The following is a 27627-nucleotide window of genomic DNA, read 5'->3' on the forward strand; positions in this document are numbered from 1 at the left end:
GGTTCCTCCCGATTAACACTTTCTTGGACGGCACGAGACTGAAACCCTATGAGACACTAGTCCCTGAACGCTCCCGTACACCGCTAGTCCAGTTGCAATACCTACAATTAGATCATTTTATCCGGACCATGGGACAGACACTGTTCCTGGCAAGACCTCTCTCGCCTTTGGAACAGATGTGCGTCTCTGACTCTGCGCCCCTCAGGCCTGTATCACAAATTTATCGCTTACTTATGGATAGGGCTGAGCAATCGCTTCCAAGGTATGTGGGGGCGTGGGAGTCGGAGCTACGCACGACCTTTGCTCCCTCGGACTGGACGACTGCTTTTACCATGTGCCACCGACTGTCGGTATCATGTAGGGCGCAGGAGACTAACTTTAAATTACTATCCCGGTGGTACAGGGTTCCTTCTACTCTGCACCGCATGTACCCCACTGTACCGGACTTATGTTGGCGTTGCGGCACACCTGGTGGAACAATGACCCATATTTGGTGGTCGTGCCCCTCACTGACCCGTTTCTGGGAGGTGGTGGTTGCCCGCATCGCCTCCATTACTGGTGTGACCTACATGAACCACCCAAAAGCCCTCCTACTTTCCATACTACCCGCCACTAGGAGAACCCCCTCTAGGGCACTGGCACACTTCCTCCTCATGGCTGCGAGAACTGTCATACCCAGACATTGGAAAGACCCTTGCCCCCCGACCATTTCTGAATGGTACAGGGAGATACTCTTCTTGTGCCGTATGGAGGAACTGATGGCAGACTCCTCGGGTAGACAAGAAAAATACACTACGATTTGGCTTCCCTGGCTCACTTTTGTTAACTCACCCTTCTACGCGGCGGATGATGGTATTTGAGGGAGGTGAGGTAACCCTCTCGTGGACCGGGACCGGAGTGTTGGGGTGGTGGCTGCACCCTTACGTAGCGATTCAAGTGAGTACCCGAGTTCTGATGTTTCTCCTCCCTCCTCTTCCAACTCTCCTTACTTCTCCCCTTGTCGTCTTCCCCAGCTCTTTCCCTTTACCCCTTTACTTTATTTTATTTAAATTTTATTTTATTATATCACTGACTTTTATCTCTTCCTAAACACATAAGGATATAGAGACATGTTTATCGACAGTTTAACTACTTGTTTGCCCTGGTGCAACTTGTTAGTATCCACGGCATTGTATATTGTCCCCAGATGACATTCCTTTCCTATTGATACTTTGTACCAGATGTTCATTGCCTTATCTTTTTCATGCTGTTTTTCCTATTGACTCGACTGATGAAGATTCTCATTGAGTACTCTAACAATGCTCTTTGCTACTGTTTGTATACTGCTCAATTAATAAAACTCTTCTGAATAAAAAAAAAAAAAAAAAAACCTTTACTTACCTTCAACGCTCCTGCAGTGCTTCCGGTGTCCTACTTTGGTCCCCTGCATAGATCATCTTTCTGGGCTACAGTGTGACTGTCGTTTACGAGAAGCACTGGGCCCAACGTTTCATACTGCAGCTGAGGAAGGACATCACTGCGGCCAGCCATTTGCTGAGCGACAGTATGACACATTGTGCCCGGGTGTTTCCTGGGGGCGACACATCACATTGCAGCTTAGGAAGACGATAGCAATGGGGGACCAAAGCAGGACACCAGAGGCACCTTAGAAGCGCTGGAGGGGAGTAAAGATTTTTTTTTATATAGTGAAGTATGGTAGCTGAACCTCAGAACACAAATGAAGCCTGAGAAGGTAGAGGCTCTAAACACAATCCACTATAGCAGAATTCCCATGGGGCAAATCACGCCAAGACATATTTCATATGAATTTCTTTTAGTAATCTTAATTGAGCAATTCATCAGAATATATCAAATAACTATTTTCTGCACTGTACAGCACCAGGTGTTCTATATTTTTGGAATTTGATATATTTTGATATATTGCTGGGCTAAGATTACTAAAAAAGCTAAACTGAAACTATACAAATCTTTGTGTTATTTTCTCCATGTGAACACTTATTTTTTTCCATAGCCTACCTTTTGTTTATTCTTAACATTCACTTTTTAACTTTAGTGTACTGTATGTAGAAAAGATTAGCTAAGACAAATATACATTTTTTTCTTTGGTGCAAAATATTTGAGTAATTTTGACACACACAAGGGCCCTCATTTACTATTGCAAACCCGACATGTTTTGTCGGGTTGTGCGCCAGATTCTGTCGCATTGCGCCAGAAATTGTGTCTGTGCCAGAGTTTGCGCCAGAATTGAAAGACTCCCGACTAACTCTCCAGTTTGCTAAGAAAACCCGAAAAAGGGGCTGGGCCACTGGGAAAAGGGGCGTGGTCTCCGAAAAGGGCAGTGTTCCCGACATTTTCACAAAAACCCAACATATTTACTAAGATTTCCACAGAAAATGTGATGGATTTGAGCTGAGGAAAACCCGACAGATCAGAGCATGTGTAAATAAAAAAGGAAGTGGCCAAGAGAGAGTGGACAGTACCAGATTCTACATGTTCTGCTGGTCTGTGACAAAGTGTCAGTTTTTGCAGTAGTGATCAGTTTGTAGAACATATCTACATATGCATTTTCCTTCTTGTTGAGGGTGTAGTTGGCAGTTTGGTGGGCATATCATGTGGATGTGTGCATATGTACATAAGAGAAGAAAAGTCGACTGGTACAGAATTAGAAGACTACATGTGTTCTTCTATTTTAGCTATATATAGCCTTGTACATAATCACAGTTACAATATTTCCAGAGACATTTCAAGCTGATCTGGGAAGGGAACGCTATGTCTGCTAAGCTGTTAACATCAAGTTTGAGTAAAACAGTTCATGGATGTAAAGCTAACAAGAAAATGAATGGCTGTGGTTGGAATTTTGTGGCTAACAGTGTAAACCACTCATGTTTAAGGCTTAGCAGACCAAATGGAATATCTCATAGAAGAAATAGCTTTTAGTTATACACAGGCTCTTACAGTACAGCAGTATAACATCACTATGTTCTGATGTACAATAAATAAATTATATATATTAGATGGCCCTACTGCACAGGGACTGTTTAACCAATGATTGACCCTGGATTCTAACAGGGCCCTTACACAGAAGTAGAAAAAAAAAAGATGGAAGTAGTAATAAAAAGAAAAGTGTGTATAATTCCTATAAAAAACGAGTACAGGATATTTCTGAATTCATGTATTGCACAATTCAATGGTAGTAAATGAACAAAATAACTAACTTCTCAATCGCTGCTGTGTGTATGTATTACAGTGGTATTTATGATTCAGCAAATTATTGTTATTGGCATTATTAAACAATTCTGTAATTAATTTTATGTATCAATTACTTTTAGTTTTCAAGATTTCTGCTTGTTATCAGTTGGGACAGTTTTTTTATCCATTGGAAATAAATAAATCAACGAATAGATAAATAAATCTCTTGGTCATGGGCATGTGATGGATAAACAGGGTTAATTTGTTATAAACAGATTAGAGATGTGTAAGTAGAAAAACTATTTAAAAGGGAAGTGAAATATAATGGGTAGTTTAACCCCTTAACGACCACGGACGTAAATGTACGTCCTGGTGCGGCGGTACTTAGCGCACAGGAAGCACATTTACATCCTGTGTATGGCCACGAGCATCGGAGCAGCGCGTCATACACAGCAGGTTCCGGCTGCTAGCAGAAGTCAGGGACCTGCCGGTAATGGCCGACATACGCGATTGCACAGATGTCCATCATTAACCCCTCAGATGCCATGTTCAGTACAGATCACGGCATCTGCGGCAGTGCGCATGTTAAAATAGATGATCAGATTGCCCGCAGTGCTGCCACGGGGATCCGATCATCTGTAATGGTGGACGGAGGTCCCCTCACCTGCCTTCGTCCGTCTCCCGGCATCTCCTACTCTGGTCAAATCGAGCAGAAGATCGCCGATAATACTGATCAGTGCTATGCCTTATGCATAGCACTGAACAGTATTAGCAATCAAATGATTGCTATGGATAGTCCCCATTGGGGACATAAGTGTAAAAAAAAAAAAAAGTTGAAAAAAGAATAAAAAGTACAAAAATAAAAAAAAGTTTAAAATCCCCTCCCCAAATAAAAATGAAAAGTGTCAGTTTTTCCCATTTTGCTCCCAAAAAGCCTAAAAATTTCATTTTTTTAAAAACATATTTTGGTATCGCCACATGCATAAATGTCCAAACTATCAAAAAATAATGTTAATGATCCGGTATGGTGAACGCCGTAAACGTAATAAAATAAAAAAAAGTCCATAAATGCTGCTTTTTAGTCACATTTTATTCCCAAAAAAAAATCATAAAAAATTATCTAAAAAAAGTTTAATATATGCAAATGTGGTATCGATAAAAAGTACAGATGACAGCGCAAAAAATGAGCCCTAATACCGCCCTATATACGCAAAAATTTTTACAAAAATTCTAGGTGGTCAAAATAGGGCGAATTTAGATTGCTGATTTTGTACAGAAAGTTTTTGATTTTTCTTAAGCGGTACAAAAATATAAAAGTATCTAGCCATGGGTATCATTTTAATCGTATTGACCCATAGAATAAAGAACATGTCATTTTTACCGTAAAGTGTACAGTGTGAAAGCGAAACCCTCCGAAACCCTTCATTACAAAGTACAATTGGTCACGCAAAAAACAAGGCCTTATATGGATCTGTAGATGGAAATATAAAAGAGTTATGGGTTTTAGAAGGCAAGGAGGAAAAAATTTAAAACGCAAAAATAAAATTGGCCTGGTCCTTAAGGTTAAAATGGGCTTGGTCCTTAACCTATTAAGGACCAAGGACGTACCGGTACGTCCTGAGTCCTTTCCCTTTCTATAATGCGGGGCCACAACGTGGTCTAACAACGGCTGGGACCCGTGGCTAATAGCGCGCGGCAGTGATCGCGGTGCCGCGCACTATTAACCCTTTAGACGCAGCGTTCAAAGCTGAACGCCGTGTCTAAAGTGAAACCATGCCGGTTAGCTCAGGGAGCTGTTCGGGATCGCCATGGCGAAATCGCGGCGTTCCGAACAGCTGTAGGACACGAGGAGGGTCTCCTACTTTGCCTCCTGGTGTCCGATCGCCGAATGACTGCTCAGTGCCTGAGATCCAGGCATGAGCAGTCAAGTGGCAGAATCATCGATCACTGGTTTCCTATGGGAGCTATAACACTGCAAAAAAAAAGTTTAAAAAAAAGTGAATAAAGATCATTTAACACCTCCCCTAATAAAAGTTTGAATCCCCCCCCCCCTTTTCCCATTTAAAAAAACGGTGTAAATAAAAATAAACATATGTGGTATCGCCGCGTGCGGAAATTATAAAAATATATTGTTAGGCATTGTTAGCATTGCTCTGTCTGCTAAGTGTCCCTCCTCCTGAGGTCCAGGTTTGACAGTCTCTTCTCCACTGTACGCCACTACCTATCCTAGATAACTGCCTAGGGTGTTAAGGCCATTAGTAGATCAATAAGCTCCCCTGATGACCTTTCACTGGTTCATATAACCCCATACTGTGGATTTGACCGGCTACACGTCTCTGGTTTCTCCCGTTTGTATGGACTCTTTCTGGTTCAAAAGATTGGCTTATTGAGACTGCACGCAATGTCATTGTGAATGATAATGGCCTCTAAGTGAGGTGACGGGACCGTGTGGGACACTTAACCCCTAACCGCTAAAAACTTCAGATCACGGTGCAAAAAATTAGCCCTCATACCGCCCCATAGACTGAAAAATAAAAAAAGTTATAGGGGGTCAGAAATGACAATTTTAAACGTATACATTTTCCTGCATGTAGTTAGGATTTTTTCCAGAAGTACGACAAAATCAAACCTATATAAGTAGGGTATCATTTTAATCATCTGGACCTACAGAATAAAGAGAAGGTGTCATTTTTACCAAAAAAATTTACTGCGTAGAAACAGAAGCCCCCAAAAGTTACGAAATGGCGGGGGGGGGGGGGGGGGTTCAATTTTGCCTCACAATGATTTTTTTTCCATTTCGCCGTAGATTTTTCGGTAAAATGACTGACGTCATTACAAAGTAGAATTGGTGGCGCAAAAAATAAGCCATCATATGGATTTTTAGGTGCAAAATTGAAAGGGTTATGATTTTTTTAAAGGTAAAGAGGAAAAACGAAAGTGCAAAATCAGAAAACCCCCATGTCCTTAAGCTAGATAGAAATGTAAAATGTAAGATTTATGTTAACCCCTTATTTGGAAGGCCCTGCGTTTAAATTCATCACAAACACTCTTCCAACATTCTGTCATGTAAGCTTTCCCTTGAAATAAAAAGGATGACAGCCAACATCAGCAAAGTCGTTTTATGTTGCTGGATTATTGCATCATAAAAATAGTACAAGATAACAGTGCTGCTGAGGGTGAGAGCATATAAGGGAAAAGGCTTCCTACAAAAGAGATATACAAAAGCCAAAACACATATATTTCTTTAAAAGAAAAGCAGTAAAAAATACTGAATGTTTCACAATTACACCAGCAGTGTGTGTTTTTGAAAGGACCCTCATTCTGAGAATAACTAGTAGAGAAATAGAGGGCCTGACCGACATACTATTTTTTATTTTTATTAACAAGAACTGACCATTGATTAAACCCAAAAAAAGGAAGATCACAAGGGGCAGCATCAGACTTTGCCTTCATGCACCCCTGCATTTAGTTTGCAGCAATTAAAATCTTTTACCGCCACAAGACATTCAGTTTAGGAAAAATGAAGCGGCAGCAAATTGTTTACGACATGAAAACCAATCCCATCATCAGTGGCAGTAGGCAATTTATGTTCTCTTGAGGGTTCCTTCAAAATAGAACGTTTGCAGGTACATCACCAAGCATTGCACATATAAAACTATGTTTATAAAAGACAATAGAAGCAGCTGTGAGTTATTCTTACCAGTTTGACACAGGGCAAATGTGGTTGTTAGACAGTGCCATGGCGTACCTGTAACACAAGATAAACTACATTAGATTTTCTATGAGCAGAAGGGAAGGTTTTTTTATGCAAGTATATGACCGTCCACTTATCTATTTCCAGTAACTCCTCTACATTTTCTTTGTTCTATTTTCTAATTAATAAATTGGCAAGTTTAGTTATATTCCAATATAGGTCAGAAAGGTCTTAGAATGCCAGACAGAATAAAGATCGACAAGTTTGTAAACAAAATAAACAAAACTGGAAACGTCACATGTAAAGAAACTCTTTGTTAATAGGGAACACATAAGGCATTAGATTAAAGGGGTACTCCGATGGAAAAAAAAATTTTTTAAATCAACTGGTGCCAAAAAGTTAGACAGATTTGTAAATTACATCTATTAAAAAATCTTAATCCTTCAGTACTTATTAGTTGCTGTATACTACAGAGGAAATTATTTTCTTTTTGGATTTCTTTTCTGTCTGAGCACAGTGCTCTCTGCTGACACCTCTGTCCTTTTTAGGAACTGTCCAGAGCAGCATATGTTTGCTATATATATATATGGATATATATGGATTTTCTCCTGCTCTGGACAGTTCCTGACATGGACAGAGGTGTCAGCAGAGAGCACTGTGGACAGAAAGAAAATAAATCCAAAAAGAAAAGAATTTCCTCTGTAGTATACAGCCCCTAATAAGTACTGGAAGGATTAAGATTTTTTAATAGAAGTAATGTACAAATCTGTTTAACTTTCTGGCACCAGTTGATTTAAAAAAAAAACACAAAAACGGAGTACCCCTTGCAATCAATATACATACGTGTTACACACACATTTTTATAATACTTCTCACTAATCACCTAAATCAAGTTTACACCTTCTTATTGGGGCCTTCAGATTTCACTTGGTTGGCATTAGCAGCCAGGGGCATCTCTTGCAGTTTTCCGCTTGTGGGCTACACATCCACTTGCCATTGTTTCAAGGTGCAGCCCAGGTGAAGCACAGCTATTAACAAGTAAATAACAAGTGCCATCAGTGCTGCTTGTATGCTGCCTGCATGTAATGCTGCTTGTATGATCATCCTTAAAAAAACATGTACAATTAATCGATGCCCTAACAAAGTGGCCCTAAAAAGTGTGTGCGCGCTTAGGATTGGGAACTTATATTCCGGTTATGTAATAGGTCTCATAATATGGAACATTTAAGTAAAATTAAAGAGTAGTAATTCCCTGTGTTGAATCTATAAATGTACACTGGTAGTACAAAACAGCTGTCATAGCTACCCCCCCCCCCCCCCCACTCCTTCACCAATGTCTCACATTGACCACCCCACTAATCAGCTGCTAGTCTAAAGTTGTACTACTGTGTATTTTGGTAGTTTGTCCAAAAAACAGCTGAAAATAAAAAACATGCTAATTGATTTAAAGGGGTACTCCGCCCCTAGACATCTTATCCCCTATCCAAAAGGATAGGGGATAAGAAGGTCCTGCCACTGGGAACCCCCGTGCTCTCTCTGGCAGCACCGCGTCATCTATTGCATGAAGAAAGCTTCAATCCGTGCCTGATGACTGGCTATGCAGGGGCCGGAGGATCATGACGTCACGCGGTCGACACGCCCCCTCCGATAGACTTGCATTGAGGGGGCGGGGCATGACGTCACAAGGGGGCAGGGCCGTGATGTCACGATCCTCTGGCCCCTGCATCGCTAGTCATCAGGCACGGAGCGAATCTCGCTCTGTACACAAGATGACAGGGGTGCTGCAGGAGTGATCGCTGGGGTTCCCAGCGGCCGGTCTGTGCTGGCAGCTCTGCTGACTCAGCACTTTCATCAGCTGATCGGGACACAGAACTTGTCAAGACACAGAATTTCTCATTACACCAGACCCCCACGATCAGGGATGAGATGTCTAGGGGTGGAGTACCCCTTAAATGTCAAATGAAGTAAGAGCTGATGTTTTTCCCTTGTGTGCACACTACATATACAATAGGCAATGACCATTTCACAAATTCTCAACTTTCTCCAAGGCCAAATGTGTCAACATTAACCCCTCCCCTTAAATCCCTAATAAACACATACTAATAAACAAAAACTTCAAACAATGGTAGAGAAGAAACCCACCCAGAGGGGAGAACTTATAATTGTCTATGTAAATAAAGATCTTTGTTCTCCCTATTGGACTTCCCCCATATCTATCTACGTGGTGCACGTTCTTAAAAAACAAAAACCCGGCCAGACCAGGTGGTCCAGGCTGATGTGAAATTGCACAAAAACTGTGCATAAAATTGTGACAATATTAAAAAGTCATAATTGATAAATCCCCAACCACTGCCAAAAGCTAATCATGCTACATTACATTCAGGTTGTGGGTGTAAATGCACTGCGCAAAAAACCATTGCTAAAGAATGTATGACTTACCAACATAAATAAATAAAAAGTGTAAAACCAATTAATCCCCCCCAGTGAGAGTACAGAAACACTTAATTCTATTAAAATTATTTTAAAAAGCGATGAGATTGATGCATTCATTCAAAGTCAGTGGCCCCATCGCTTCAGACTTAAAAATTCCCTAGGTGTTCTCTCTTACACAATTCCTTGTGGGATCACCTCCAAACCTAGGAACTTATACACACTGCAAGCCTGAAATATGAACTGATGTAGAATTTCTATCTGCTCTCACATACGTGTCTAATTACCTACCTAGGAAACACTCATGTTTGTATTGATGTCACATGTTCACTTAAAAGGGGAACTCTGGTGGAAAACAGAGGTTTTCAAATCAACTGGTGCCAGAAAGTTATACAGATTTGTGAATTACTTCTAAATAAATAAAAATCTTAATCCTTCCGGTAGTTATCAGCTGCTGTATTCTCCAGAGAAAGTTGTGTAGTTCTTTCCAGTCTGACCACAGTGCTCTCTGCTGTCACCTCTGTCTGTGTCAGGAACTGTTCAGAGTAATAGCAAATCTCCCATAGCAAACTTCTCCTGCTCTTCTTATTTTCTGACATGGACAGAGGTGGCAGCAGAGAGCACTGTGGTCTGACTGGAAAGATCTACACAAATTCCTCTGGATCAGATAAGTACTGGAAGGATTAACATGTTTAAATAGAAGTCATTTACAAATCTGCTTAACTTTCTGGCACCAGTTGATCTGAAACATTTTTTTCCCATCAGAGTACCCCTTTAATCTTCTATATAGCAACCTTAATTTACCTATGTATAGTTGCAACAATGGCACTGACTACTGATATAATTATCCTTGGGTAGCAAATAATTGACCATTTACATTTGGCTGCAGTTTGGGTGCAAAGCCCTCTACCTTGGTGAGTGCTGCAGTGTCTATATATAGGACCATCCATAAATGTGGCTTCAAATTCCGGGCATTTGTATAAAAACCGAGCTTCAGTTTTCCAGATCTCTTCTAATGTTTTTGACATTAGCATGTTCCTAGATTGTGATTACTTTTTCTTGAAAAACTAAAATAAATGGAATATAATTTTGGCACTGGAATGTCTATTGGACAAACCAACAAACCTTCAATCAGTATAGCGTCAGCTAACATTAGAAACACAATAACCGAGGTCAGGCAGCCATTCTGCAGGAACAACAGGAAAGCTGTGCTGCTTTAGGATAGGAAGGAAAGGGGCCAAGGAGTCAGCACATCTAGGATTTGTAAATAATATTTTAGCATCTACATATATAAAAAATAAAATAACAGCATGGGAAATGTAAATAGTATTGTAAAGAAAAATAAGATTATTAACGGGTTATTTCTGTCTTGTAAAGTGCTGATGTATCATTAGGCTATGGTGGGACTCCAACTAAGGCCCCTTTCACACTGGCAGTATGCTCCGGCAAATTCGTCTGGCAAACTCCCTCTTTTTATTTTTTTAAATTTTTTTTGCATGTATTCAATAGCAGCCGTTATTTTTGGAGAGAAAAAAAATTTGAAAAAGACGATGCAAGCACTATTTTTTCTCTGGCTTTTCTCGATCCTAAAATAACGGTCTTCACACTGCTGGAGACAGCCGGCAGTGTGAACGTAGCCTAATTCTTAAAATTAAAGGGGTCACAGTGCTAATTCAGCACAATCCCCCCTTTCAAGGTTTTTCTCTAGCACAGCTGCATCAATTTAACCAAAATGCTAAATATAGATTAACACTCCTGTTACAGTTTTATGCTATTAAAAGGAGATCTTTCATTTGCAAAAACATCCCCTATGTGTAGGATAGAGAATAAGTTTTAGACCGCGGGGGTTTGACCGCTGGGATCCCACCCCCTCCATATACTTTACAGAGCCTGGCTCTCTCCGGGAATGTCCAGGGACGTGTCTGCCCCCGCAAACTGACTCAACGGTGTAGTACATTATCAACTGGAAGGAAAAATGTATAAAATGACAAATACATAGGTTTCCATTCATGTTTGAACAAGTTTCATGGATAACCCTTTTTCATAGTTTTTTCTTTTTCAGGTTTTGTTCAAAAGAATATAAAATGTTAAAGGGGTTATCCACCATAAGGTTATTTTAGCATGTACCTGGCAGGCAGTAATGGACATGCTTAGGAACGATCTGCACTTGTCTTGGGGCTAAATGGCTATGTTGTGAGATTACCAAACCGCTGTGGCTAGCTTTTTGTGAACTTGTATTTCCTGTTTGACTTTTCTTTTTTTTACTACAAATCCCACAATTCCATTTTCCTCCCTCCCACACATCAGCCACCCCACCCATTGAAACAAAAGTCCTGTGGTTTTCAATCTGGGTGCCTACAGCTGTTGCATAAGTTGCAGATTGATCTCTCTCCCACCAAGCGATCCCTCCACCCATTGAAGCAGACAGGCTCCCTGTCATCAGCTGACTAGTGAGTCAGGTCTCGGCCACATTGCAAGCTGGGAAAAATCTGAGACAGCAGTCATTTTGTATGCTGATGTATGTATGTATGGAAAGAGTCTCCTAGGACTGTATCCACCTTTTCCAGCCCACAGGAGCACCTGAAAGCTGAACTCATTTATGCAGGATAAGTCATCAACTGCCGAGCCGAGAAGTTCGTGACGAATCGAATTTACTGTAAGTTCGCTCATCTCTAATGCTGATACAAATAAATAGTGGGTGAAAATCATAGAAGAATCGTGAGAAAACCATCACACACAGGTACAGACACTATATTATGAACTACACTAACTTTACAGCCCCTGTAGCATAGTGAAATAAAAAAAAAATCCTGGAATACCCCTTTAACATTGCCAAGTGTCAGGGCCATAAAGCACAAGCATAGGGTTAGTGCTGCTTTCAGGACAGGACCTAGTCTTAAGACCAGACTTTCCACAAGGCAGTTTGCTGCAAGAAAGAAACCTCATGCTGTTGGCATGAATAGTCTATACACATGAAGCTTCCTGCCAGAAGAGGTACAGCAATAGGAAAACATATACATTGAATAGACGTAGACTTGTGGTGTCCAAGAGTGGGGGGAAGGAGGGCTCAAGCTACTACCATGACTACTGAGACAAGCATTGATGCATGCAACATTACTATGATCCAGATTTCTACCTTACAGTGAAGAAAATAAATTATTTCATCCCCTGCTGATTGGTGCGTCTGCCCACTGACAAAGAAATAATCCATAGAAAATTGTTAGTTATTATTTATTCTTTCTTTTAAACAGTGAGGCAGAACAACAAAAGAATCCAGAAAAACTATTTTCAAAAAAAATATTTAACGGATGCTAACATTTGGCAACTTGAACCTTCAGCTCCCTTCATAGATTTTTTTTTTTTTAAACAGAGTTATGGAGACCGGCTACTTCACAAGCTGTAACTACCAGGAATATTCCCAAAACTACTTAGTAAGTTTTACAGAGCGGGCAAGCTCCTGTGCCAGACGCGCCTGCGCACATACACATTCCCCGGGATCGGTCATTTGATGACTGTAGTCCAATGATATCCCTGATAGTTACGCTGGTGTAACTACCAGGGATATTCTAGTAACAAGTTAGTAATCTTCATATCGTAGCCGGGGAATGGAGGGGGAGGGAGACACAGATGATTGGGGTGGGTTTAGGGGCATGGGCGGCGTTACTATTGAAATTAATAGGGAGTGGAGAGCAGGAGGGAGGAGAGGGGTTGAGGAGAAGGGAGGCACAGAGGGACAGGAACTTGCAGCAAAGCAGCATGGGGGATGATGATTTTTACGTCATCTTCCACACCACTATAACTAGGAAGTGCCATGAAATAGGGAGCGCTGCACCGGAAGAACAGCTGGACCGATTGGAGCAAAAAGTGCATGGCCAAAGAGGTACAGCCATGGGGGACTGTCAGGATTCGGCAAGGCTGGAGGTGGATCCTCTGTGTCAGAGAGGGATTGGCGTGGACCGTGTCGGTGGAACGGTTCTAAGTTGCTACTGGTTTTCACCAGAGCCCGCCGCAAAGCGGGATGGTCTTGCAGCGGCGGTAGCAACCAGGTCGTATCCACCGGCAACGGCTCAACCTCTCTGACTGCTGAGATAGGCGCGGTACAAGGGATTAGACAAGAGCAGGGTCGGACGTAGCAGAAGGTCAGGGCAGGCAGCCAGGATCGTAGTCAGGGGCAACGGCAAGAGGTCTGGAACACAGGCTAGGAACACACAAGGAACGCTTTCACTGGCACAATGGCAACAAGATCCGGCAAGGAAGTGCAGGGGAAGTGAGGTAATATAGGGAAGTGCACAGGTGAAGACACTAATTAAAACCCATGCGCCAATCAGTGGCGCACCGGCCCTTTAAATCGCAAAGACCCGGCGCGCGCGTGCCCTAGGGAGCGGGGCCGCGCACGCCGGGGCAGCACAGACGGGGAGCGAGTCTGGTAAGCGGGTTGGGATGCGCACCGCGAGCGGGCGCGTCCCGCATTGTGAATCGCATCCCGGCTAGAGACATTATCGCAGCGCACCCGGTCAGCGGGTCTGACCGGGGCGCTGCGAACAGGAGAACGCTGTGAGCGCTCCGGGGAGGAGCGGGGACCCGGAGCGCTCGGCGTAACAGGGACATTTGGGGGGGGGGGGGGGGTAAAATTTTTAAATCAGAATACTCCTTTAACATGATTTTTCTTGAGCCACTTCTTTGGTTATGTGTTTCGGGTCATTGTTATGCTGGAATATCCATCCATGACCCATTTGCAATGCACTTGCTGAGAAAAAAAGGCTCTTCCCCAAGATTCGACAATACATTGCCCCATCCATCACCCTTGGATGCAGTGGAGTTGTCCTGTTCCCTTAGAAAAAACGCCCCCTAAGCATAATGTTTATAAAACTATGTTTGACGGTGGGGATGGTGATCTTGTGGTCATAAGCAGCATTCCTCCTCCTCCTCCAAATACGGCGACTTGATGCCAAAGAGCTCTATTTTGGTCTCATCTGACAAAAACATTTCTACCCAGTTCCTCTGAATCATTCAGAGGTTTATTGGCAAACATCAGATGGGCCTGTACATACACTTTTTTAAGCAGGGGGACTATTCAGGCAGGTCAGGAATTTAGTCCTTCACGGCATAGTGTTTTGCCAGTTGTTTTCTTGGTTCCTATGGTCTCAACTGCCTTGAGACCATTGACAAGATCCTCCTGTGTAGTTTTGGGTAATTCCTCACTGTTCCCATGATCATTGAGCTCAATGAGGTGAGATCTTGCATGGATGACTGAGGGAGATAAACCGTTATTTTGTGTTTCTTCCATTTGTGAATTATCTCACCAACTGTTGTAAACCTCTCACCAAGCTGCCTGGCAATGGTCCTGTAGCCCATTCTAGCCTTATGTAGGTCTACAATCTTGTCCCTGACATCCATCTCTCTGGTCTTGGCCCGGTGGAGAGTTTGAAATCTGATTGATTGCTTCTCTGTGGACAGATCTTTTATACAGGTAACAAGCTGAGATTCGAAGCACTTTCTTTAAGAGAGCGCTCCTTATTTCCACTTGTTACCTCTATAAAAGACCTCTAGAGCCAGGAATATTGCTGATTGATGGAGTAAAGTGCAAATTAATTCATAACTTCTTAAAATTATAGACGGATAATTTTTTGTCAGTGGGTGAATGTAAAAAAGTGGGATCAAATTTTGTTTTCCCTTTCACTGTTCACATAATAGGAAAATGTGGCAGACATTCCGCACATTTGAAAGTTCTAGCCGGCACTAGGACTGCTCAGAAATGAACCGTTGATGGCAATGCATTTCTAACAAAGATTAGGCTTGTCTATTTGTCTATTCTCTCTGCAGATGCCAGAATATGGATTTCCATGACACAAACATCTGCCTCAGAAATGCAGAATCCCGTTGAAATCAATAGGACTCTGCTGCCGCGGAATGTCCGTGTGGAATATGCCAGCGGAATTCTGCACGGACATTTCGCTGTATGAACACACACCAATACTCTGCCTTGTTGATTCTCCCTAACACCAATCTCCCTGACAACACTCCCCCCCCCCCCCCCCCAATGAGGTGAAAGCCAATTCCCTCATCTTAGGTAAAGTTCCCAGAACCATTTCCAGAAATCTAGTACAGCAACTTGCATTATTACTGCACTCCAGGCCCACGACGACCTCTGGCAGAGAGTTTAAGAGGAAGACTGATCTCAATATGTCCAGTGCTTTGTTTCGAAGCTATAATCTTTCAGGGGTGTGGAAATTTAAAAAAAAAAAAATACTTGTCCACAGGACTAAAACGGAGCAAAATCTACTTGTCCCTCATGACGAACGATATATTTGTCTGGTTCCAATTTTTGCTTTTACACTCTCGTTTTTTTTCCTCCTTGCCCTATAATAGTCACAACTAACTATGATAATGATACCTTTTAATTTTTCAATCACATTCTCCAACCCCCCCCCCAAAAAAAAAAATAATTACACACACACACATATATATATATATAAATCGGTGAAGTGAAATTGAAATAGTAAAAGTAAAATTTAGCAAATTTAGTGGTTTTCTTTTCTACGCCTTGTGGTTGAGCTAACATGTTAGTTTCATACTTTAGGTCGCCTGATTACAGCAACACCAGATTTGTATACCGTATTTATCGGGGTATACCACGCACCGGCCTATAACACGCACCCTCATTTTACCAAGGATATTTGGGTAAAAAAAGTTTTTTACCCAAATATCCTTGGTAAAATGAGGGTGCGTGTGTGTGCGCGTGTGTATACCCTGATACACTGTTTCTGACCCCGCAGAAGCCCCCAGGAAAGGCAGGGGGAGAGAGGTAGTCGCTGCCCGCTTCTCTCAACCTGCCTTTCCTGGGGTCTAGAGCCCTGCTGCCGCCGCTTCTCTCCCCCTGTCTGTCGGCACCGCTGCCCCATTGCCGGCGCCGCTTCTCTCCCCCTGGCTATCGGTGCCGGCAATGGGGCAGCGGCAAAGATAGCCTGGGGGAGAGAAGGGGCAGCAGCACCGATAGCCGGGGGGGGGAGAAGGGATAGCGTCGACGATAGCAGGGGGAGAGAAGCCGACAGCGACGGCAGGTCTCTGCACCTGCAAAAGCCGCTGCAGTTCATTAATTAAAAAATCATTGAGCTGCAGCGGCTTATCGGCGTATAACACGCACATAGACTTTAGGCTAAAAATTTTTGCCTAAAAAATGAGTGTTATACGCCGAGAAATACGGTAGTTTCCGTCATATTTTACTAATATAAAAAAAAATTCAGGACTTTTTCGAAAAAAAATTTATTGCCATTTTTTGACCACTGTAGTTTCCCCCCCCCCCCCCCCCCCCCCTGGCTGTATGCGGGCTCATTTTTTGCGGCACAATCAGGTTTTTTTTGTATTGGTACCATTTTGGCATTGATCTGACTTTTTAATCGTTTAACACTTTTTTTTCTGGGATATTATAAAAATTGCAATTCTGTGGTTTGGTATTAATTTTTTTTTACATTTACCATATGGGATACATTATGTTATATTTTAATAGTTCGTACAATTATGCACACAGCGATACTAAATATGTTTACTTTTATTATGTTTACATGTTTTTATATAGGAAAAGGGGGTGATTTGAACTTGCAACATGGAAGGGGTTAATGTGTCTTTTAAACTTTTATTAAAACTTCTTATTAGACTTTTAGGAGGAATCATTAGATTCCTCATACAGGTCAATAGAGTTCTATTGAACTTCAGTGATCTGTGTGCTCTGCGATCCATTGATAGAGCCTAGTACAGCCAGACTATCAATGACAGAGCCATCGACACCAGGGAAGAGCGGTAAGCCCTCTGTCCACCTCTATAGTCGATCGCCCCCTCGAGATCGTGCTCCGGGGGGGGGGGGGATGACAATCCACCCCACTGGATCACCAGGGTAGACGCCGCTATCAGCTTTGACAGCGGTGATCTAAAGGGTTAATAGCCAGCCGCGGTATGGAGCGGGAAGGAGTCCAGAGCCTGCTCCATACAGACTGCTGAGCGCCGCCATGCTTATAAGGTCCCTGTTAAGGGCCGGAAAAATTCACCAGCCTTTCATTTTTAACAAGGTCTCTGCAAAATGAAAGAAGCAATCTGATTGGTTGCTATGGGCAACTGGGCAACCCCTCTGTGATTAGGGTTTTTTTATGCAGCTTTTGTAGTGTCTTTTCAATATAGAGGCCCAGATTTACTATTGTGAAATGGACATGCTTTTGTCAGGTTGTGCACCAAAATGTGTTTGCTCCAGAGTTTGAGGCAAAATGTGCCAAAATACACCTACAAACCCAGGCAGGGTGTTTACTATTAAATTCAAACAAAATCCTATGAACACATAACTGGAAATTCCCACAAAAAAAACTAAATTAAATAAAATAAAAAAAATGTCACAATAGTAAATAGAAAGGAATCATGCAAGTCTGAAACAACATTCCGCAGGGCCAGTGTTTTAGTTCATGCCATTGTTGTGGCATTTTTTTCTGTTACAAATCATGTGATTCACTGATCATGTGATTCAAAGATCTGTCATGAAGAATGTGAGAAGGCCAGCATTTTTCTGGTAAAAAAAAAAAAAACACCACCCACCACATGTGAAACAACTAAGAAAAAGAAAATTCTTAAAGGGAAACAAGTGGATTATGAAATATGGCTGCACAAATGGTGGACTCTAAAGTCTATTCCTTTCACTTATTGTTTCCGGATGCTCTTTGTTGTTCTGCCACCTGGTGTAAGAGACTGCGAATTCTGCAACATGTAGCAGCTGCTATACTTGAAGAGCAGAAGTTATTCTGCCTTAAAGTATTTAGGTCACTGACAAGGTCACCTTGAAATGTCAGATAACATAAAAATGACTAAAAGCACACAAAGCCCTATGATGGGGACCTAATTTAGATAACATTGAAAGAAACATTAACCCCTTAAGGACCAAGCCCATTTTAACCATAAGGACCAGGCCTATTTTATTTTTGCGTTTTCGTTTTTTCCTCCTCGCCTTCTAAAATCCATAACTCTTTTATATTTCCATCTACAGACCAATATAAGGGCTTGTTTTTTGCGTGACCAATTGTACTTTGTAATGAAACCTCTCATTTTACCATAAAATGTACGGCAAACCCCTCCCAAAATTTTTTTTAGGGAGGACATTTGAATAAAAACCACAATTTTGCACATTTTGGAGGGTTTTGTTTTTACACTATACACTTTACGGTAGAAATGACATGTGCTCTTTATTCTGAGGGTCAATACGATTAAAAATTATACCCATGGCTAGATACTTTTATATTTTGTGCCGCTTAAAAAAAAATTTTAAACTTTTTGTACAAAATCAGTAATCTAAAATCGCCCTATTTTGACCACCTATAACTTTTTCATTTTTCCATATATAGGGCGGTATGAGGGCTAATTTTTTGCGCCGGCATCTGTACTTTTTATTGATACCACATTTGCATATATAAAACTTTTAGATCATTTTTAATTAATTATTTTTTCTTTATAAAATGTGACAAAAAAAGCATTTTTGGACTATTTTTTATGTTTACGCCATTCACCGTACGGGATCATTAACATTATATTTTGATAATTCGAACATTTACGCATGCGTCAATACCAAATATGTTTATAAAAAAAAATTGGGGGGGGGGGGGGGGTAAAATGGGAGAAACTGACAATTTTCATTTTGATTGGGGGAGGGGATTTAAAAAAAAAATTTTTATTTTTCAACGGGAGACATCTGGAGGGGACCTCCGGCCACCATGCTGGATGATCGGATCCCCGAGGCAGCGCTGCGGGCAATCCGATCATCCATTCAAAGTACCGCACTGCCGCAGATGCCGTGATCTGTATTGATCACGGCATCTGAGGGGTTAATGGTGGACATCCACTCGATCACAGATGTCGGCCATTACTGGCGGGTCCCCGGCTGCTGCTAGCAGCCGGAACCTGTCGTGTATGACGCCAACACCGTTCCGATGCTCGCAGTCATACACAGGACGTAAAAAAATGTACGTCCTGGTGCGCGAAGTAGCGCCAAACCAGGATGTACATTTACGTCCGTGGTCGTTAAGGGGTTAAACATTAAAAAATAAGATAAAATAAATTATTCCATTATTCCATTTATCAGTGCTCTCCTGAATAATGAAGAATCAGACTTTAGTATACAATTAATTCACACTGTGAAACCCTTGCAATGAAAAGGGACAGTAACATTAGGTAACAGAAGAAAGTGTGGTCGCTAAAAAGGATAAAAAAATTATATTATATATATATATATATATATATATATATATATATATATACACACACACACACACACACAGTGGGGCAAAAAAAGTATTTAGTCAGCCACCAAGTGTTCAAGTTCTCCCACTTAAAAAGATGAGAGAGGCCTGTAATTTTCTTCATAGGTATACCTCAACTATGAGAGACATAATGAGAAAAAAAATCCATAAAATCACATTGTCCTGAAGGAGTTAAAAATCAGACAAAGGGCGTACCTGTACGCCCCTCGCCCGGTCCCGGTGTTTAAAACGGGGTCACACCGTGACACCGCATCACACCAGGTCAGTCCCGGCTGCTAACGATAGCCGGGACCCTGGGCTAATAGCATGCGGCTGTTCTGGCACCATAGGGGCTTCCTAAATGTGACATGCCCCCCAAAAACCATTTCAGAAAAACTCACTCTCCAAAATCCCATTGTCACTCCTTCCCTTCTGAGCCCTCTAGTGCACCCACAGAGCACTTTACGTACACATATGAGGTACTTCCTTACAAATTGGAAGAGAGAGATTGGGTTACAAATTTTAGAGAGATTTCTCTCCTTTTACCCCTTGTAAAAATTCAAAAACTGGGTCTACAAGAACATGCGAGTGTAAAAAAAATGAAGATTTTTAATTTTCTCCTTCACTTTGCTGCTATTCCTGTGAAACACCTAAAGGGTTAACACACTTTCTGAATGTCATTTTGAATACTTTCAGGGGCGCAGTTTTAATAATGGGGTCATTTATGGGGTATTTCTAATATGAAGGCGTTGTGCCGCGCGCTAATAACCCTTTAGACGTGGCGATCAAAGTTGATTGCCGAGTCTAAAAATGAAAGTAAACGCTTCTTGGCAGCTCAGTCGGGCTGATCGAGACTATCGAGATAAAATCGTGATGTCCCGATCAGCTAGGACGCGAGCGGAGGTCCCCTTACCTTGCTCCGTCTCGTCCGATCGGTGTTTGATTGCTCCAAGCCTGAGCTACAGGCTTGAGCAATCGAGCCCCTATTTCTCTGATCCATGCAAAGCTATGGTGTTGCAGGGATCAGGGTAAGAGATCAGTGTGCGCAGTGTTATAGCCCCCTATGAGAGCTATAACACTGCAAAAAAAAAAAGTGCAAAAAAAAAAAGTTAATATAGGTCATTCAACCCCTTCCCTAATAAAAGTTTGAATCACCCCCCTTTTCCCATAAAAAAAAACTGTGTAAATAAAAATACATATATGTGGTATCGCTGCGTGCGGAAATGTCCGAACTATAAAAATATATCATTAAAGGAGTTCTCTAAGCTAAAACTTTTAACCCCCGCTGTGCCCGGGCTGTAAAACTATACATAATAAACTTTCACTTACCTGCCTACGATCCCCCGTTGTTCCGATATCGCCGTCCCGTTCTCCGGTCCCAGTCTCTTCCACTTCCTGCGGGTCAGTGACTTCACTCTGCGCTCAGCCTATCAGCGGCCGCAGCAATGTCCCATCGCGCACGTGCACAATATCGGAACAACGGGGGATCGTAGGCAGGTTAAGTGAAAGTTTATTATGTATAGTTTTACAGCCCGGGCACAGCAGGGGATAAAAGATTTCAGTTGGAGAACTCCTTTAATTAAACTGCACAGTCAATGGCATATGCGCAAAAAAATTCCAAAGTCCAAAATAGCGTATTTTTGGTCACTTTTATATAATGAAAAAATGAATAAAAACCGATCAAAAAGTCCGATCAATACAAAAATGGTACCGATAAAAACTACAGAAAATGAGTCCTCATACTGGCCTGTATAATAAAAAAAAGTTATAGGGGTTAGAAGATGAGAATTTTTTACATATAAATTTTCCTGCATGTAGTTATGATTTTTTTTCCAAGTACGACAATATCCAACCTATATAAGTAGGGTATCATTTTAACCATATGGACCTGCAGAATAAAGATAAGGTGTTATGTTTACAAAAAAAAAATGCACTGTGTAGAAACGGAAGCCCCCAAAAGTTACAAAATTAAATTTTTTCTTCAATTTTGTCACACAATTAATTTTTTTTCCGTTTCGCCTTGGATTTTTTGGTAAAATGACTGATGTCCCTGCAAAGTAGAATGGTGCTACAAAAAATAAGCCATATCATATCGAATTTTATGTGTAAAATTGAAAGCGTTATGATTTTTAGAAGGTGATGAGGAAAAATGAAGATGCAAAAAAGGAAAAACCCTGCGTCCTTAAGGGGTTAAAGAATTTATTTGCAAATATGGTGGAAAATAAGTATTTGGTCAATAACAATAGTTAATCTCAATACTTTGGTATATACCCTTTGTTGTCAATGACAGAGGTAAAACGTTTTCCGTAAGTCTTCACAAGGTTTTCACACACTGTTGCTGGTATTTTGGCCCATTCCTTCATGCAGATCTCCTCTAGAGCAGTGATGTTTTGGGGCTGTCACTGGGCAACATGGACTTTCAACTCCCTCCAAAGGTTTTCTATGGGGTTGAGATCTAGAGACTGGCTAGGCCACTCCAGGACCTTGAAACACTTCGCACGAAGCCACTCCTTCATTGCCCGGGCGGCGAGTTTGGGATCATTGTCCTGCTGAAAGACGCAGCCACGGTTCATCTTCGGTGCCCTTGCTGATGGAAGGTTTTCACTCAAAATCTCACGATACATGGCCCTATTCATTCTTTCCTTTACACAGATCAGTCGTCTTGGTCTCTTAGCAGAAAAACAGCCCCAAAGCATAATGTTTACACCCCTATGCTTCACAGTATGTATGGTGTTCTTTGGATGCAACACAGCATTCTTTCTCCTCCAAACACGACAAGTTGAGGTTTTTACCAAAAAGTTCTACTTTGGTTTCATCTGACCATATGACATTCTCCCAATCCTCTTCTGGATCATCCAAATGCTCTCTAGCAAACTTCAGATGGGCCTGGACATGTACTGGCTTAAGCAGGGGGACATGTCTGGCACTGCATGATTTGAGTCCCTGGCAGTGTAGTGTGCTACTGATGGTAGCCTTTGTTACCAGCTCTCTGCAGGTCATTCACTAGGTGTGTGTCCCCCTCCCCCCCCGTGTGGTTCTGGGATTTTTGCTCATTGTTCTTGTGATCATTTTGCCACCACGGGGTGAGATCTTGTATGGAGCCCCAGATCGAGGGAGATTATCAGTGGTCTTGTATGTCTTCCATTTTCTAATAATTGCTCCCACAGTTAATTTATTCACACCAAACCGCTTGCCTATTGAAAATTCAGTCTTTCCACCCTGGTACAGGTCTACTATTTTGCTTCTGGTGTCCTTCTTTGGTCTTGGCCATAGTGGAGTTTGGAGTGTGACCGTTTTAGGTTGTGGACAGGCGTCTTTTATACTGATAACAAGTTCAAACAACTGCCATTAATATAGGTAACGAGTGGAGGACAGAGGAGACTCTTAAAGAAGAAGTTACAGGTCTGTGAGAGCCAGAAATCTTGCCTGTTTGTAGGTGGCCAAATACATATTTTCTACCATAATTTGCAAATAAATTCTTTACAAATCAGACAATGTGATTTTATGGATTTTTTTCTCAATATGTCTCTCATAGTCGAGGTATACCTATGATGAAAATTACAGGCCCCTCTCATCTTTGTGGGAGAACTTGCACAATTGGTGGCTGACTAAATGCCTCACTGTATGGTTATGCATCCAGTATGTACCACTTGACCTAGGTTAACATCCATGTTAGCACAGTGTTTTCCAAACAGTGTGTCTCCAGTTGTTGCAAAAATAAGACTCCCAGTATGTCTGGACAGCCTTTGGCTTATTTCTTCAAAATTAGCCAAGGATTGTATAACCCCTTTAACAAGAGCAAGTAAACAACAAGTAAACACCAGCTCTCTTTTGCCTGCAGCTCACACCACTTGTTATGCTGCAGGAGGGATAGCTCACGTTTACTGTACTACGTCTTCACTATCACTTTACTAGATACTGTTCCTCTTAGCCAAACCAGTCTTATCTATCAGACTTCACTAGATAGAACACTCAGGAGTCTGGGCAGCCCGTTTTTCACTGAACAGTGGCCTTGCCAACTCTGGATTGGTCACACTAACACAGCATTAGCTTCCAGAGTGTCTCAGATCTCCCATCAGCTCACTGACTTGTCTCATGGTAGCTGCTCTCAGGCCTTGCAGCTCAGCAACTCTTAGGCTCCCCAGGTCCCCCGTTTTCTGTACAGAACACTCTGGCTAACTTATAAAAACTTTATTAATCTCTTTGCAAAGCACTTAAGTTCTCTCAGTCTTTGCCTTCAGTCTATTTGACTTTATGATGGCAGCTGTACTTGGCGGTGCCTGCTTAATTGCACCCCTAGCAGGTCCCTCAGACACTACACATGGTCAGCACTCCCCTTTAAGCGCTCTCCTGCCCTCCTATGATCAACATTTTTTACGCAATGTTTAGCATTAGGCTCTGAAAGGGCCCACATTGATGCTCAGCATCTCCTCTTAACAGATGCTTGCAAACAGGAAACGCTATAAGGTTTTTCTTTTTTTAATAAAGGATGAAAACCCCCTTCTAACTCTACACTATAGTTACATTTTATCTGAATACAAAGTGTTATATAGTACATTAAAATAAATGCAGAAGAGTTGTGCTAGAGGTCCTACTCTGTGTGAGTAGCAGTCTAAAAAAGTAAAAATTAAAAAATTAAATAAAATAAAAAACACAACAACATACATACATGCATTTCTGCAGATGGACACACTTTTTTGCATTACTGCAGTTTTCATTCTCTGCTTCTTTTATTTGTAATTTTTCCTTAACTACTCAAACACGTATTCCTAAAGCCACACTTTACTTCCTTTCCATGACAGTACAACAGTACAGCAGTAAGTCATGGCTGGCTTGGCTATTATTTGTCTATGTATACATCCTAAGGGGTCAGATAACTTAGACGCTGCTAATAGCAAGGCGTCTGGTGACCTTACTGCTACAGTTGTATATAAACATGGAAATTCGCCATCTCCTGCTGCAGATTGTATCTGAGGATTTACAAGTGTCAGGAATGGCTGCACCACAATAACTTCTGTCTAGTGTGCAGTGGATTGCTTATACCGTACCATTTCTCATTCAGCTATTGGGAGGATGCCTGGAGGCATGTGAAAAGTTCAGGCAAATATATTGTCACGCACAGCAGAGGTGAAGTGTGGACCGGCCTGGTCTAGAGAAAGCAGCATAATGTTAACTATTAGGACTAAATATGGAAATAAACTGTGGGAGAATACAACGAGGCACTATTTTTATTTAATTTAAGCTACAGCTTCTAATAACCATGAAATAGTTCTACTATATATATTTCTTTCTTTCTTTTTTTTTTTTACCTGGAATAAGTATATTATAACATTTGCCTGCATTAGCCATATATACCCATAATTCAAAGATAATTATAGAGAATATAACCACAGTTAACACTGTTTTCTAAACAGTGTGCCTTAAGCTGTTGCTAAACTACAACTCCCAGCATGCTTGGACAGCCTTTGGCTGTCCGGACATGCTCAAAGTTGAAGTTTTGCAACAGCTGGGAACACACTGTTTAGAAAACACTGTGCTAACAACATTGATGTTCATCTAGGCCAGTGATGCGAACCTATGGCAAGCCATCAGCCCATTCGGGATATCCCTGTGTCCCAAAAGATCTTTTTGGGACACAAGGATGTCCCTGTTACCTCTCTGCGGCCCAGCATTAACTTTAAAAACACAGGGTCCGCAGGGAGGTAGTGCACGTAGGGACGTCAGTGACGTCCCGTGCGTGCGACCATAGCAACAGCCGAGCGGAGCATCGAGGAGGAGGACGCGCGGGCATGGTACGTTACCTGCGCGTCATCTTTAGTGTTCCGACCAGTGCTCCTCCGGTTCTGTAGGCCATAGCAGTAGATTGTGACCCCTGACCGGCGGATTGGTGGTCTGAACACTGAAGTGGGGCAGTACACAGGCATACAGCCACCAGCCATACACTGTACATGGCTGGAGGCTGTATGTCTGTGGGGGAACTATACTGCACCTAATGTGGGGGGGAAACTATACAGCACCTAATGTGGGGGGGGCGACGACTATACTGCACCTAATTTGGGGGGGGGGGAACTATACTGCACCTAGTGGGGAGGGGGGAACTATACTGCACCTAATGTGGGGGGGGGGGGGGACTATACTGCACCTAGTAGGGAGGGGGAACTATACTGCACCTAATGTGGGGGGGGGGAACTATACTGCACCTAATGTGGGGGGGACGGACTATACTGCTGCACCTAATGTGGGGGGGGGTAACCTATACTGCACCTAATGTGGGGGGGGGGCTATACTGCACCTAATGTGGGGGGGAACTATACTGCACCTAATGTGGGAGGGAACTATACTGCCAACCTAATGTGGGGAGGGGGGGGAACTATACTGCCAACCTAATGTGGGGGGGAACTATACTTCCAACCTAATGTGGGGGGGGGAACTATACTGCACCTAATGTGTGGGGGACTATACTGCACCTAATGTGGGGGGAACTATACTGCACCTAATGTGTGTGGGGGGGGGAACTATACTGCACCTAATGTGGGGGGGGGAACTATACTGCCAACCTAATGTGGGGGGGGGACTATACTGCCAACCTAATGTGGGGGGGGAATTACACTGCCAACCTAATGTGGGGGAGGGGGGACTATACTGCCAACCTAATGTGGGGGTGGGACTATACTGCACCTAATGTGGGGGGGGGGGACTATACTGCACCTAATGTGGGGGGGGATCTATACTGCACCTAATGTGGGGGGGGATCTATACTGCACCTAATGTGGGGGGGGGAACTATACTGCACCTAATGTGGGAGGGAACTATACTGCCAACCTAATGTGGGGGGGGGAACTATACTGCACCTAATGTGGGAGGGGGAACTATACTGCCAACCTAATGTGGGGGGGGGGGGGGACTATACTGCCAACCTAATGTGGGGGGGGGAACTATACTGCCAACCTAATGTGGGGGGGGGGGGGAAACTATATTGCCAACCTAATGTGGGGGGGGGGGGGGGAACTATACTGCCAACCTAATGTGGGGGGGGGGGGAACTATACTGCCAACCTAATGTGGGGGACCCTGCTGCCAATCTAATGTGGGGGAACTATAAACTATCAATAAAAAAAAAACAAGTTTGGATCATTGAACTCTGTTGTGTTCTTCTTTTAAAACAAAAGATGTTAATTAGTTATGGCAACTGTATGCATTGTTTTTTCTGAACTTAAACCTCAGTATTCTGATTTAATTGCTGTGCTGGCACTTTGAGGGGAAAAAAGTTGGCGTGCATTACGGTTTGGGCCCTCGAGTTCAAAAAGGTTCACCATCACTGATCTAGGCCAAGTGATAGATTACATTAACATGAAATGTAATGACTGAGGAGGTAACAAATAGCAGGGATATAGCTTACATTACACACACACACACACACACACACACACACACACACACAGTCAAGGCTGTAAATGTTGGCACCCCTGAAATTTTTCTATAAAATGAAGTATTTCTCACAGAAAAGTATTGCAGTAACACATGTTTTGCTACACACATGTTTATTTCCTTTGTGTGTATTGGAACTAAACCAAAAAAGGGAGGAAAAAAGCAGTTGGGTCCTCCTGGGTCTCCTGCCATAGCGTTTCATTTCATTTTATCGATGGATAGTTTGTGCTTACACTGATGCTCTGAGCCTGCAGGACAGCTGAAAATTTTTGGAACTTGTTTGGGGCTGCTTATCCACCATCTGGACTATCCTGCGTTGACACCTTGCATCAATTTTTATTTTCTGTCCACGCCCAGGGAGATTAGCTACAGTGCCATGGGTTGCAAACTTCTTGATAATGTTGCACACTGTGGACAAAGGCAAATCTAGATCTCTGGAGATGGACTTGTAACCTTGAGATTGTTGATATTTTTTCCACAATTTTGGTTCTCAAGTCCTCAGACGTTTCTCTTCTCCTCTTTCTGTTGTCCATGCTTAGTGTGGCACACACAGACACACAATGCAAAGACTAAGCGAACTTCTCTCCTTTTTATCTGCTTTCATGTGTGATTTTTATAT

At 42.3% G+C, this 27627-nt stretch overlaps 1 protein-coding gene across 2 annotated transcripts in view; it reads right to left on the reverse strand.

The window, feature by feature from the left end:
- LOC130282380 (transmembrane protein 150A-like) overlaps positions 1-27627 on the reverse strand; it is a 179465-nt gene that overhangs the window by 96397 nt on the left and 55441 nt on the right. Inside the window, exons 2-3 of one of the 2 annotated variants that reach the window (XM_056530572.1) lie at positions 7767-7911; positions 6890-6937 (exon numbers count right to left, since the gene is read on the reverse strand). In XM_056530572.1, the coding sequence (XP_056386547.1) occupies positions 6890-6930 (41 nt within the window). In that variant the 5' untranslated portion in view covers positions 6931-6937; positions 7767-7911. The remainder of the gene's footprint in view (positions 1-6889; positions 6938-7766; positions 7912-27627) is intronic. The other variant, XM_056530571.1, reaches the window with a different exon arrangement.

Source organism: Hyla sarda, chromosome 7, assembly GCF_029499605.1.
Source record: "Hyla sarda isolate aHylSar1 chromosome 7, aHylSar1.hap1, whole genome shotgun sequence".
In the NCBI taxonomy this organism is placed as follows: Eukaryota; Metazoa; Chordata; class Amphibia; order Anura; family Hylidae; genus Hyla; species Hyla sarda.